Below are 13,220 nucleotides of genomic sequence, written 5' to 3'. Positions count from 1 at the left end.
GCATTTTATGGAATATGGAAGTGATGAACAGGGAGATTAAACTAGATTAATCAATAACAATAATTTGACTGCATATGACCCTGAATATGTTGCCATCTGGTTTAGGAAACAGGATTCAGAGGATTCACGTGATCATCTCATATTTACTTAAAAACTAGTTACAATATAGTAATACTAGACTTGGCCTCTTATGCTTCACAGTTCTCCTAGCAGGAAAAGCAGCTGCTTCACGGGTCTCTCAGAAGAGAATTTCCTAACAATTCTGGAAATATGGCAGTGACATATTTGTTACCATGAAGTCAAACCAGAAAAATAGCACTCAGGATATTACATTTTAATAGCAAATCAGCTGATACTCACAGGTAGAAAACCAAAGGCAGAGAGACCAGCTGATTATCAAATCCAGGCCGCCAAAATTACAAACAACTAACACCCAGAAGCTATAAAGGAAAGTAAAAAATCCTTCTGGCCCTTACAAGATCAGTAAAAGCTCTGAAGGATGGAATTAAGTACAGCAAAACCACATGATCGGCAAACAACAAAAGCTTTTTATAACCCTTTAGGGTTCTTTAGGACAGCAAAAAATCAAGATCTTCAAAGCTGGTATCACAAGATTTTTCTAACAGCACAATTATTCCAGTATACAATGCAAACATATATGTACACTTCTCAAAGCAAAACACTTGAGGCTCCCGTCCTTATAACCCTGCAGAAAGACACTCCAGAAAACCATTCCATACACAGGGAAAGTCGTCTGTTCAGCACTTTACCAGCACTAGTTTGTGCAAGGTTTCTTTTGGCTAAATGATAATTTATCCCAAACCTACTTGTAGACAGCAATCATGTACGAGCATCTTTAAAAACATGTTTAGTAACACAGCAAAAATCCTGTGTTCCACAAAAAGCCAGCAAATCACGTATTTGCCTCAACGGCACTAGAAGGCAAAGTGCCTTCTACTCCCAAAGCCACTTGTGTAAGGAACTTTTGCTTCACTTTCCTATAGATGAGATCTTTTGTAATCTAAAGATATTTGGCCACTGTAATAGATGTAACACATCCATTACACTGACCTGTTAATTGTTTACTCCACACTTCTGAAACTGTAACGCTGTCTTCTTGAAATCCTAAATGCTGAAATCCAATTCATCTTATTCCTGTAGCAGCAGAACAATGCATCAATGTACAGCATATCCATTTCAGCATATCCATTTATGGCACTTAACATTCGGGAATTGGATCAGTGTCATCCTAAAAAGCAATTTACAGAAATTATTTCTTTTATGAGAAAGGTTTAACTTTCTTCCTGTTCTAAGAACCCTGGCCACCAGCAGGTGGTGTTTCTGGAAATGTCAAGTAGATTTTTTTCCCCCCTACAGATGAAATGCAAAACTCCACCTGCAACACTGGTGGGTTTATGCAAGGCTGAGGCTCCACATTCTCTGCAAAATAGGCTTGTTTTATCCATGTGATTTTTCAGCTGAGCAATCGTAAGAAACATGAGGATGATGATGTATACCTGAAAATTTAAATACAAATAGGCAAAATGGGATCAACTTGAAGGTAGGAAAACTGGAATTTATATTGTCAGTTCAGCAAATGACCCTTTGCAGCTGCTAGATTACTCTCAATAGAATATCACTCTTTGGATAGTCCAGGGGCTTTTAAAATCATACTGCATATAACAGCAACTATTGCTTTTTATCTATGTAGAACACGCTTAGTTACTATCAGCAAATAAATCTCTTCATTATTGATCAGCTGAGCTGTAGGTTTGAATGAACTACATAACCTTTAAAAATGCTAGGGGCAGAAAGGAGGATGAAATGAACATAAGGTACAATAAAATGAGCAAATATGAGAGAAAAGATGCTTGACTAGCCCTAGTAAAAAAGAAACCAGCAGAAACAGGGTTAATTCTAGCCTTATAAGGCTGTTCAGCAGCACTTCAACTGCACACAAATTAGAACAACCCTGGGAATCTATAAAGCTTGTTTTATTGCCAAGGACATGCAGCAAGATCTGCATTTTGCTGCTGTAAACTATCCTTTATTTAAGACATTTTAAAGCAGAATAGACTTTTATATGATGTTTTTTACTGCTGCATCATCAACAGGTGGCATTCGCTGCAGCTTTACACACCTAAATGCAAGTTCTCCCGGACACGACTGTTGAAGTTGGCACATCTATTAAGCGTGTACCAGAGCAAGAAACAGCCTTCTGTTGACCGGAGGAAAAATCAGCTCTGCAGAAATGGAATTAAGGTAAAATAAAGTGTTTCACAGTACATGGTTACCTGTAATGCTTGTAATTGCTTGGCTTTTGGTGGCCTTTCAGGTGTAACTAAAACCTGACCATAGACCAACCTTTTAAAATCAACTGCTGAGACTGTTAACTTGTCTTGTATTTAAAGCAGTTTTACTGCCTTATTCAAAAATAAAAGGATGTTACATAAAAACCAACAGCTCATGTCTGACGCCCATCGCTGCTTGAAACAAACACCAAGCTTGCTTCAAATAAGTGTAACTTCATATGGATATTTTAACATAAAGATTGACATTATAATGATGATTTAAAACACAGCAACAGCTACTGTGTACTTATGCCTGTTTCATTAAGAAATAAAAGCTTTGGAACCGATAACCTTTATTTCTTTAAGTGTCTGCTAGCTACTTCTGTTAATAGGAATACATTTAAGCAAACTCAGAGCTGTATTTCTGACTGAAAATATTCTACACTCCTGCTCCATTAGTGGTCTGCTCCTTTTTCTCCCCCAGATTGTAAATTAGCAGGAACTGAGTCATTAAAATGTGGAAATATGCATGAATTTTACTAGTAAACAATTCAACTTTTTTTATTATGTTTTAGTGTCATTAAAATCAAGGGTTTGGGAGTAAAATGAAGATTAAAGCAATTCACAATATTTAAAACTTCACACACAGTACCCTGAGTTATAATTTTATCGCTGTTTTATTTGTTTGCGGTGTCTTTTGTTTGTTTTATTCCTTTTAAATAAACTTCCAGCAATCCTTTAAGTCCATACCATTCACCGCATATAAGTAAACAAATCAGATAACTGGTATTTTCCATTCCTATCCGGAAGTCAGTGCAACATAATTAATCCCAAAGAAAAGCAAATTGAGTATAATAGTGTTGGTGTAAATCAATATGCTGCTTGTATTACCTTTATTTCCAAGACTTGACTTTCCTTCCTACTGAAAGCAGGAGGAACCAACTGCTTTTTATCTGTTGCCTTCTCAGACACAGACTGCTACTTAACAGCCTTACAAGATGATGACGAAATAAATATATACATCATATATACATATACACACACATATATAAACATAGATAAGGCTTTTTCCTCTGTTGACTAAACTCACTCATCTAATTTTCTCTATTTTTACATTTTCCAATACTGACAGCACACAAAATTTTTCCAGATCTGCCCTCATGACATACTATAATCTAGAGCAAAATGAAATAATTTTAACTAAACCTTTGTATATATACTCAAACATGATGTTTTCTACAACCTCATCTGTGGATGTTAAGTTAGCAGAAGCCTATGGCACGTAGTACAATGCTGGATTATGAGATTAATCATTTTCCATTTACAAATTGCAGGTCCAAGGATGTTCATTGAGTATTAAAAGAAAACAAATGGAGCTAAAACTCTACCTTCCAGCCTGCATGAAGAAACACCGTTGATGAAAAGCTTTTGTTACAGAGACCCAAGTACCATAATGGTAAAAAGATTCCTACATGATTTTAAGGCATACAGGAACTGCAAATTCTCTCATTTGTGATGTATATAGCATCCTGTAAAAAAAAAACCTTAAGAAATTTACTCTATGTACTCTTATATTTCAATGTTAACTAATTTTTCTAAAGAATTTTAATTTCCTAAATGAAAGTGTACATCTTTTTTCAATCCAATCAAAATGCTTACCTTGAACTTGGCTGAAAACAACAAAAACCCTGATTTTTTTGGCATTACCACCAAACTGTGAGTACTAGTATCTTTTCCGCAGATATTTCAACCATGGAAGCTTACTCTGCCTCATTATCACCCATTATATGTAATGGCACAGCTTTCAACCTAAATGGATCACATTTGTGTAATGAAAGCTTATCTTCTAGATTAGCTGACAAATCAGAACACCAACAATATGTTATTGGTCTTTTCTTATCATGTCTTTACACAATATTTCTTTTTCCCATTGGTTTTGTAGGAAACATTCTGATACTGGTTGTCAACATAAGCTTTCGTGAAAAAATGACTATTCCAGACCTTTACTTCATAAACCTTGCAGTAGCTGATCTCATTTTAGTTGCTGATTCTCTTATTGAGGTTTTTAATCTTGATGAAAAGTATTACGATATCACTATTATTTGTACCTTTATGTCTTTGTTCCTTCAGATCAACATGTATAGCAGCATTTTCTTTCTGACATGGATGAGTTTTGACAGATACATAGCACTGGCAAAAGTAATGAGGTCCAACATATTTCGCACTATGCAACACGCTAGAATAAGCTGTGGTCTCATATGGATGGCATCTATTTCTGCAGCACTAGTTCCATTTACAGCTGTGCATTTACAACACACCGGAGAGGTCTATTTTTGTTTTGCAGATGTAAAAGAAATCCAATGGCTAGAAATAACCTTGGGGTTTATTATCCCCTTTGTGATCATCGGTCTTTGTTACTCACTAATTGTTCGAGTTCTTATAAAAGCCCACAAGCACAGGAGTCTTCGTCTGCGGCGACAGAAGGCTCTTCGAATGATTTTTGTTGTTGTCTTGGTTTTCTTTATCTGCTGGCTACCTGAAAACGTCTTCATTAGTGTTCAACTTCTTCAAAAGAAAAGCGAGCCTGTGTCTTCAAGCAGCCCATCCTTCAGACATGATTATCCTTTAACAGGACATATTGTGAACCTAGCAGCTTTTTCTAATAGCTGTTTGAACCCTTTAATTTACAGTTTTCTAGGGGAAACCTTCAGAGACAAACTGCGACTGTACATTGAACAGAAAACAAAAATGTCAACATTGCATCGCTTTTGTCAGGCTGCCTTCACATCTGTCATTCCTGACAGTAATGAGCAATCAGAAGTCTGATTTAGGAGTAGCTGTATAAAACATATGACTGTGAAGTTGTGCAAACAGTGAACAAAATGCTTTCTACTAACAGAAAAAAAAAGTGCATTTGCGTGTGTGTGTGTGTGTGCATATATATATATATTAGTATTACTCTACTGGGTATTGAAGGTTTATATTCAAAATGTTTTTATGACAAGACTTAAATGTAGAAGCATGTTTTAGTCAGATTTAATTATGAACAGGATTATTAAAAGCTGAGCACTGAAGGAGCTTTATTTTATATTACATATGTATGAACAACAATATGAAGGGGAATTTTATTGAGGTACAAAGACTCCAGATGTAACCCACTGATCAGAGATGCTACTTTGCTGGTGTATATAAAGTACTTCCACCGAAATAATGAAGCTGCCATAGCAGTGGGGGGAAAAAAAAATCATTACAACTTATTGACATGGAGATGCAGAAAACATTGATTTTTTTAATCCATGTATGTTAAGATAAATTACTTTGCTTAAAAGAACTACAGAGTACTATTGTCACTGTATTCTAGCATGTCTTCCATGATGAGCTTTCTCTAAATCTTAATATAATCTAGAGCAGTGGTTAGTTTTCGTCTCATAAATGTAATCTACTGTTTACATCAGCACTTGATCAAAACTGAAATCACCTGTAACTATATTGCTCATCACAAAGAATTTCACAGAAGCAAAATGTAATGCTTCATTCTACCTTCTAAGGATTGCCCAAGACAATCTTTCCCAGGACAGACATAATTGGGCCTTTCGCCAAAAAGACCGGTGCACATATACCTACATTCATATCTGCCTTCGGATTTAAATGCAAGTTACACAAGATCTCTTTACATTTAGCAGCCTATTGACTGTCAGGACAAACTGCTGTGGCTTTAAAGTTTCGTTCTTGCAAAAGAGTATAAAAAATGCTTATGAAAATGACAGAAGCCCAAGCTTTTAGGAAGGGAGAATTTATGCAATTGGGAGCGTTAATTAGTTATTATCAGATCTGCAATTTGTGCACCCTTCATCCCATCCCCAGAAACTACTGGCCTTTCAAGATTTTAAGGTGCATGTTGGTTGCTTTGTTCATCTGAAGATTGATTACACTAAGAAAACAAAGGTTAGCATCATGTACTTGAAAATGACAGGTTTCAATTTCTGCTAGAAAATAACTTGGGTTTCAATCTGATTGAGGTTTAGCACAAGTTACTGCTGAACTTGTTCAGAGGAAGCTATAAAGTTGCTAGAGATTAGTGTGCAAGATCATTAAAACATCACCTGCTGCATCTCTGAAGTAAACAAACTCATTTCACCTTTGTGCTCATTGAGTTAAGCACCAGAACTCTGCTGAATAAGATGCTTTGTTCTATTTTCAAATGTCATATATGAATTAATTAGCACATCAATGGATTTTAAAGAATTTTTAAAGATACACACAAAATAACTAAAGTTACTAAGCAATAAAAAAAAAACCAACAGTGAAAACAATGATTCCACTCATATTTCTCACGAAATATTTAGAGCTTCCTAGTGGAAGCTTTGGTCACAAAAGACCTGACCTATAAACAGAAAGGCCACAAGACGATGACTGAATTTGAAATAGACAGCTAAGATATTCCTGCAAGTGAAACAGGAACTGCAGGGTGGAGTTTGTGGCAACTGCTGATTATTGGCAAGTGACTGCTAATCACAGTCTAAGGAAAAACGTCCTTTAGCCACATCTTCCCTGCAGAACACCAAACAGATCTCCCAAGAAAGGTGCAAGCAATGCCATACCTTCTCTGCACAGGACAAATCACCAAACACTTAGCAAGAAATTCACAGCACCTTGCTCCATCACACGCTGCCCTTCTTCCTCATATGTTCACTTTAGAATTAGCCACAATTACTCATGTCCTAGGGACTGCCAATGTGTATTAATCACACCTTGAAAGATGGCTATTTTAGACAACACAGAACTGAAGGACCGGATAATTCTCTTGGCAATACAATTCTGTGAAGTCAGACACATCTTCAGAGATAACAGATGTATTAGGTTTGTGTCATCTTGACACTTGCCACAAATAAATAACGTACTTGGGGTTACAGAAATACACTTTCCCTGTTGTAGTTGTTGCTTATTTTGTTTTGATAAGAGTAAACTTCTTTCCCCTCCTCCTTCCTTCCAATAAAAGAATCTGGGTTTTGATCAAGGCTACAGTAGAAGCCCTTTCATCACCACTGTAGGTAACAAACCAAGAAAGCGGCTTTGCTCAGATGCTTATGATAATAAACAGACAATAATATCAAATACCTGGTCATGCATATGAAACTATGAAATAGTTTGTTCCTACACAATCATATGCAATAATGTCCTGCTATCACAGTGAAATCTAGTAGAGAACAGATTACTATAGTATGAAGAAAATAGTATTTACTCAAGCTGAAATGACCTATTGAATATTTAAAACCAAATGACAAATCTAAGCTACCTGATGAGTTTCCCGATGTCGGTATTTTGGTACAGGCTTATGAACTGTGCCTGAAATGACTAAATTTAAACAATCGCTTTGTTTAAATAAAAAGTACTCTCCCAAGTGGAAATTGCACACTTCTTCCCAAAAGTTTAGGGTTTTTTTAACAGCAACTATGAACAAAGTAGCATTTACAGAAATGCCATACAACTTTCACATATTTGTATATAGAACATGCTTTCTGCAGCTTATCACCTTGCAGTAACTCATTACCATGGCTTATCCGTGAACCAAAAAGACCTGTGCTTTATGTAGTTTTCTTTAAAATTAAAAAGTGTGAGGAACATTTAAGAAAACCTTTTCTGAAGTGTAGGCAAAGAGGGAATTGGAGTAAGAATTTTGATATAACTTCTTCACTTTTCTGTCTGGTCTCTCTCAAATTGTTTAAGAAAAGGATTCCATATGCCTCCCTAAAATGCTACAGCGGTAAAAACTACGAAGTTTAAAAACCTGTTTATCACAGACGCTTACAATCTTTACTGTAATAGTCTATGTCAACTCTCCAGACAAGAAAAGACTAATATTAAGGAAAGCACACAGAGAAAAAGAAAAAAAATGAAGAAATAAAATTAAAGAATCCCTCAAACCACTAACTGCTTTTGAAAAGAACACCTTAACACAAAAAGGTCTTGAATGCACAAACTATTACTGAGTATCTAGAAACAAAATAAATTCAACCTGCACAAACCAGCACCAGTCTGAACCTGATGTGATTGAAAGCAACGGTCTTCATTCAGCTGTGTCAAAATGTATGAGAAAAATAGTTATTTGAGGCCATTTAAACACATTAAAGAGATGCTGTAACTCTGCATCCTTGTAACAATATTGGGAGTACACACTAAGTACTGACTGTGCAGACACAACACATCCACACCTAAAAAAACCCCCACAGTCTGCCTAAAGTTAAAGCTTGATCCATTTGTGCAAAGTGCTCCATGATGTGAGGGCATGTGAAAGCCAATTTGAAACAACGAGTCAGGCAATCCCAAATTCTCTGCAAGATTTTGACATAATAAAGACAACATGTGAGAGAAGTCACTCCTCTCTTCTCCACAGAAAATGAGAACACCGGCATTCAGAATAGCCAATCCACCAATTCCAAAAGACAAGATAGGCTATAAAATAAATAACAAAATTAAAATCAGAATTCTTAAAACATTGTTTTCTTCAATACTGTTTCTAGTAAATGGAAAAGATACAGATTCATCTTCTATTTCCCCAACATAATCTGACATTTCTATTATTAATCAAAAATGGCTTATCTGGCATAGGAAATCCATTCTAAATTTGCAGAGGCAAGCTCATAAGAAAACATTGAGCACAAAGTTTTAACAAGGAAATGCTTTTAGAATTTCAGACTAAGTATCTGTGTTTTAAACAGAATTCACTGCCTGTCCAGTGCAGGCTCTAATCCTTCTTCCAGGCATCAAGTCATGTTAGAACCTAATGGAATTTTTTCCTGTGGAAGGATTTTGCTGTATTCTCTCAGCTGTTTAGTAAGATTGCAGAAGGGAAAAGGTTGTCTGAACAATTTTAAATGGTTAGGATCATCACATTAAAAAATGCATTAAAAAATGCATTAAAAAGTGGTTTACCGTAAGTAAAAGCATGTCAAGTTCAACCCTGATTATCATTTAATTCCATGTGGACTTGTTTCTGCATTAAGCAAGAAAAACAAGTTTGTGTATGAAGAAGGCAGGTTTAAATTTTAATAGCTATTCATGAAGGTGAACCAATGAATTAATTTGATTTTGACTGAAAACAACAAAGATCGGGGTTTGATTTTAATTTAAGGGACAGCATCCTTCCGTTCCACTCCAAATGTCTCATTCAGACCATCAGACAAATATTTAAAACTGTCATCAGAGAAGAGCATAGGGACAAATTCCTTAATTCAATTGATTAAATCTTTGCAACATAATCTTACATCTGAAATGTAAGTTTAGTCTTACATTACCATTGACATCTCCAGCAGCCCCGTCAGTCCTCCTTCAGGGACTGCTCATGTTAAGAAATTATTATTATTACCTTCTGCTTAATAAATATGTCACTAATAAACCATTTCCACCTTGGAATTGCACTTTATCTTACTTATATTAAGTCTGCAATGACAGAGGATAGGGAACAAGTGATTTTTAAGACATGCATACAGACCATCTTTTCTGTACACTCTTAAGCCCTGCTGCCATGGAGGTATACTGCGGTACGTGCCCTGAGCTATGTTTTAAAGAGAGACACGCTAGATTGGAAAACCTGAACACCCTCCATTCATATTTATAATTTAGGTGTCCTTTCCTCAACAGCATTGTCCAAACTATTTATTCCACATTGACATATGATACACCAAACTTCCAGCCTCAAGCTTTTGCCTTCCTTTTAGATTTCCATTCCATCTTATGGCAGCATGACACAGCCAGGAGCTAAGAATAAACAACTGCACACTGAGCCAGCCACCCAAGATGACAACAGAAGAGTAATTCCTCCTCAGGACTTCAGATACTCCAGATCTGCTCACTACTTCCAACCCAGCCTCTTACATGCTACTTTAGTTATTTTACTTATGTCCAGTGAATTCCACTACAAAATTTAGAGGTGGTTTTCTAAGTCTTATAAAACCTGTGTGAGACCATTTAAAATGGCTTTTGAAGTTGTTCAACCCCAATGACAAAACCACATTCAAGTTTCCAACCTATGATCTCAAATTGTTCAAACAGTCTGCTACAGATATATACAGAAGTTTTCAAGTTCTAAATATGCATTGCCAAAAAGCAAACCCTAACTTTTTTAATATACCTACTCTAAATAAGCCTTTAATGCAGCAGGGTAAGCCTTTCCAAAGCAGCAACTTCGCTTACAAGACCCAGCTCTCTCAACCTGCAAGCAAAATGACTGAAAAAGTTTTAAAAACCTTTTCAAATTGCATAGAATGTGTTTTCTTTATAGACTTCAGAAAAACTGTGAAAAAAAGACATACTAAAGAAACAGGAAAATTATTGGAATAGTGCTACATTATCCTTAGAAATTGAAGTTAAAACTATTTCTACAGAAAGAGCCTGGTGGTAGAATTGCCTAATAGTGGTGGATATAAATTGGCTTTCTGCCTCAGCAGCAAAAACATTTCCTTTCCTGGGCATTCTCTCAATAGAAACGATAATATAATGACAAATAGATTTTCTTCCTTTCATTCTCTCCCCATTCAGAGCTACAAAAGAGAAACAGCCTTTACCTGACTGCAGTAACCTGTTAACTCTTGTGTTCCAGTACTTAGTTATGAGTGAAGTGCACACAGCAAATGGAGAAAGAAATCAAGGCAAGAGCTCACTTAAACAATGTGATTAACATCCATCTGATGACCAAGCAGTAAGACAAGAAGATAATACAAATAGTGACACCTGTAAGAATATATTTATAAACACACTTGGTTTTCAAATACGTACAGTCAAGAACTGTTACTTCTGATATTAAATGCTTACAATTCTTACAACAGTGAGAAATGTGATGCTACTTTTGTATTGTAACGTAAAGATGCCTGATTCTGCATGGCCCATTGAACGCCGTGTGATTAGAAGCAGACACTTGCTGGCAGATGTGTTGCTAAAAATGACATCAGATCACAGAGGCCTCATGGCGCACTCTGTCCGTAACAAGGGGTCCACAAGGATCCCCTGCTAGATGTGTGCTCTTCTTGACTCTCTGATACAGCATAAGACCTTTTGGGTCTTGGCCAGATGATTTTATTACAAGACTTATGAAAACAAACAATCAAAAAAACCCCAAACCCCACAGGTTTGTTAAAAATGCCTTTAGGAAGTCATGGAGCTACAGACTTGGACAATGGAAGATAAGCATTTCATAATAAAATAGGAAAACCTTGCCTATTCCAAAGGTAACTAGAAAAAAAAGAACCAGCCAATGAGGTACATAAAGGCTCCAAAGTCAACATCGAGTCCCACTAAAAGGCCATGACTGATTTCAGTGAGTTTTATATTACAGCTCAGTGTAACAGTTCGTAACCACCTAGTTATTTTACAAGTGGGTAAATATTAATAACTCCCATTTATGATTCCGTATGTAAAGGTAGGATAGAATGACAATTATTAGAAACATGCATACTTAAGATTTGCTATCTCCTTTATATAACCCTCTCTGCTCCCTTTTTAAGCGATGCAGCTCTAAGTCTTCAGTACATTCTCTGAAGAACTTCAACATTTCAGACTGTAAGATGGTAGAAGCAGAGTTTTGTCTTCCCTTGGGTATACATGCTGTTTGCAAAAGCCTGGTTTACAGATGCAAATTATTAAGATAATGCTGAGAAATTTAATAAAACATTAGTTAATGATCTTCTGTTCAATGTCCTGCAGAACTCTTGTGGGATTCAATTAGAAACAGGTAAATGCATTCAAAAGACAGAGTCTGGTTCTTTAAGCAAGAGATTCCCCTGTCAAATACCTTCATGCTTATACCGTCATTATTTCAGGCAGCTTCTAAAAGTCAAGATGAATTTTCTGTTCTAATTACCTGTTGGATGTAGCAGACAAGCACTTTCCAATTATGGATTAATGTCTGTGGCTTTGATCTAATACCCAAGGGCCATTTTATCTATGCTGTAATTTATTAACATACATAGACTAATCTTTCCTGTGGTTCACAATATTAGATCAAAACAGAAAAAGTATTTTAGAGAAGGAAACCTCTGGTGAAATAATTCTAGTTTCTCATTCATACTGTGGAAGCAGCTATCATCCCCCCTTTATCTGATCCAAAATGCGATGGTTGTTTTAAACCTGTTCCATTAACACACAATGATCTGTACTTTATTAAAATCCTTATGCCAGACTCCCATATTGTTTAAAATAGAAAAAGCTATCATTCTGTCAAAGACGGGGAAAAAACAGCTGCTTTTTAGAATAAGCATATTTTAAATATCCAAGTCTGTCCTATTTGAGGCTTTTTTTGATAAATTAACATTTAAAAAAATAGTACCAAAAACAATAAAGAGGAAGTAACAAATACACAAGAATCAGGCTTGCATTAATCTCTTATACTGTGCACACTTCCAAATTTCAAGCCCTGTCAAGAACCTGCCTCTGAGTGCCTATTTCTCTGTTCTTTATCCTCTATCAGAGTGTAGCAAACATTTATCCTTTCAAGCTTACAACTTAATTTCTTGCCAAATGGAATACATTTTGTGAATTCAAACATGTAACGGGGCTTTATTTTTTTTAACTGAACTTACAAATATTTTGAGGGTTTGTGCCAAATTTTCTACATTCAGCAATTTGGGTGTTTTCCAGCCATTTTCATTTATGATCTCTCTCTATGATGAGTTGGAAGTTATTAACACAGAACCCCCCAAAAAATCATTACTGACAAGAGGCAGAAAATAGTGTTGTCACTGGATGAGCTGAGCGACCTGCAGTCAAGCAGACCTACCCTCTGCTCCTTACTCCAACAACTGCTAGACAACTGTTACCAAATTCAGCCCACAGGTGGGAATCCTGTGCTGAATTTCCATTTTGTGAAAGTATTTGCAGCTAAGTCATGAAAGCAAAGATTTATACTGGAAACCTAACAAGAACCATCAAGGAAGG

At 36.0% G+C, this 13,220-nt stretch overlaps 2 protein-coding genes across 6 annotated transcripts in view; one reads left to right on the top strand and one right to left on the bottom strand.

The window, feature by feature from the left end:
- CUNH7orf50 (chromosome unknown C7orf50 homolog) overlaps positions 1-13,220 on the bottom strand; it is a 131,803-nt gene that overhangs the window by 106,005 nt on the left and 12,578 nt on the right. The gene's annotated exons all lie outside the window — the stretch shown is intronic.
- On the top strand, positions 1,253-5,209 carry GPER1 (G protein-coupled estrogen receptor 1). 3 transcript variants are annotated; one of them, XR_009962660.1, is made up of 3 exons: positions 1,253-1,561; positions 2,115-2,262; positions 3,626-3,828. XR_009962660.1 is itself a non-coding variant. In XM_062607961.1 (3 exons), exons 2-3 carry the CDS (start codon positions 3,709-3,711, stop codon positions 5,115-5,117), a joined length of 735 nt encoding a protein of 244 aa, XP_062463945.1. In that variant the 5' UTR covers positions 1,595-2,262; positions 3,626-3,708; the 3' UTR covers positions 5,118-5,209. The 3 variants fall into 3 exon arrangements, 2 of the variants coding, with proteins under 2 accessions (XP_062463945.1, XP_062463946.1); XM_062607961.1 differs by lacking the exon at positions 1,253-1,561 and adding an exon at positions 4,422-5,209 and having other exon boundaries at positions 1,595-2,262; positions 3,626-3,747; XM_062607962.1 differs by lacking the exons at positions 1,253-1,561; positions 2,115-2,262 and adding an exon at positions 4,422-5,209 and having other exon boundaries at positions 3,520-3,747.

The sequence above is a fragment of the Pezoporus occidentalis genome, unplaced genomic scaffold, assembly GCF_034315485.1.
Source record: "Pezoporus occidentalis ecotype Australia unplaced genomic scaffold, CSIRO_AGI_Poc_V1 ctg128, whole genome shotgun sequence".
In the NCBI taxonomy this organism is placed as follows: Eukaryota; Metazoa; Chordata; class Aves; order Psittaciformes; family Psittacidae; genus Pezoporus; species Pezoporus occidentalis.
The sequence above is the reverse complement of the archived record's forward strand: the minus strand, read 5'-3'. Positions and strand labels throughout refer to the sequence as shown.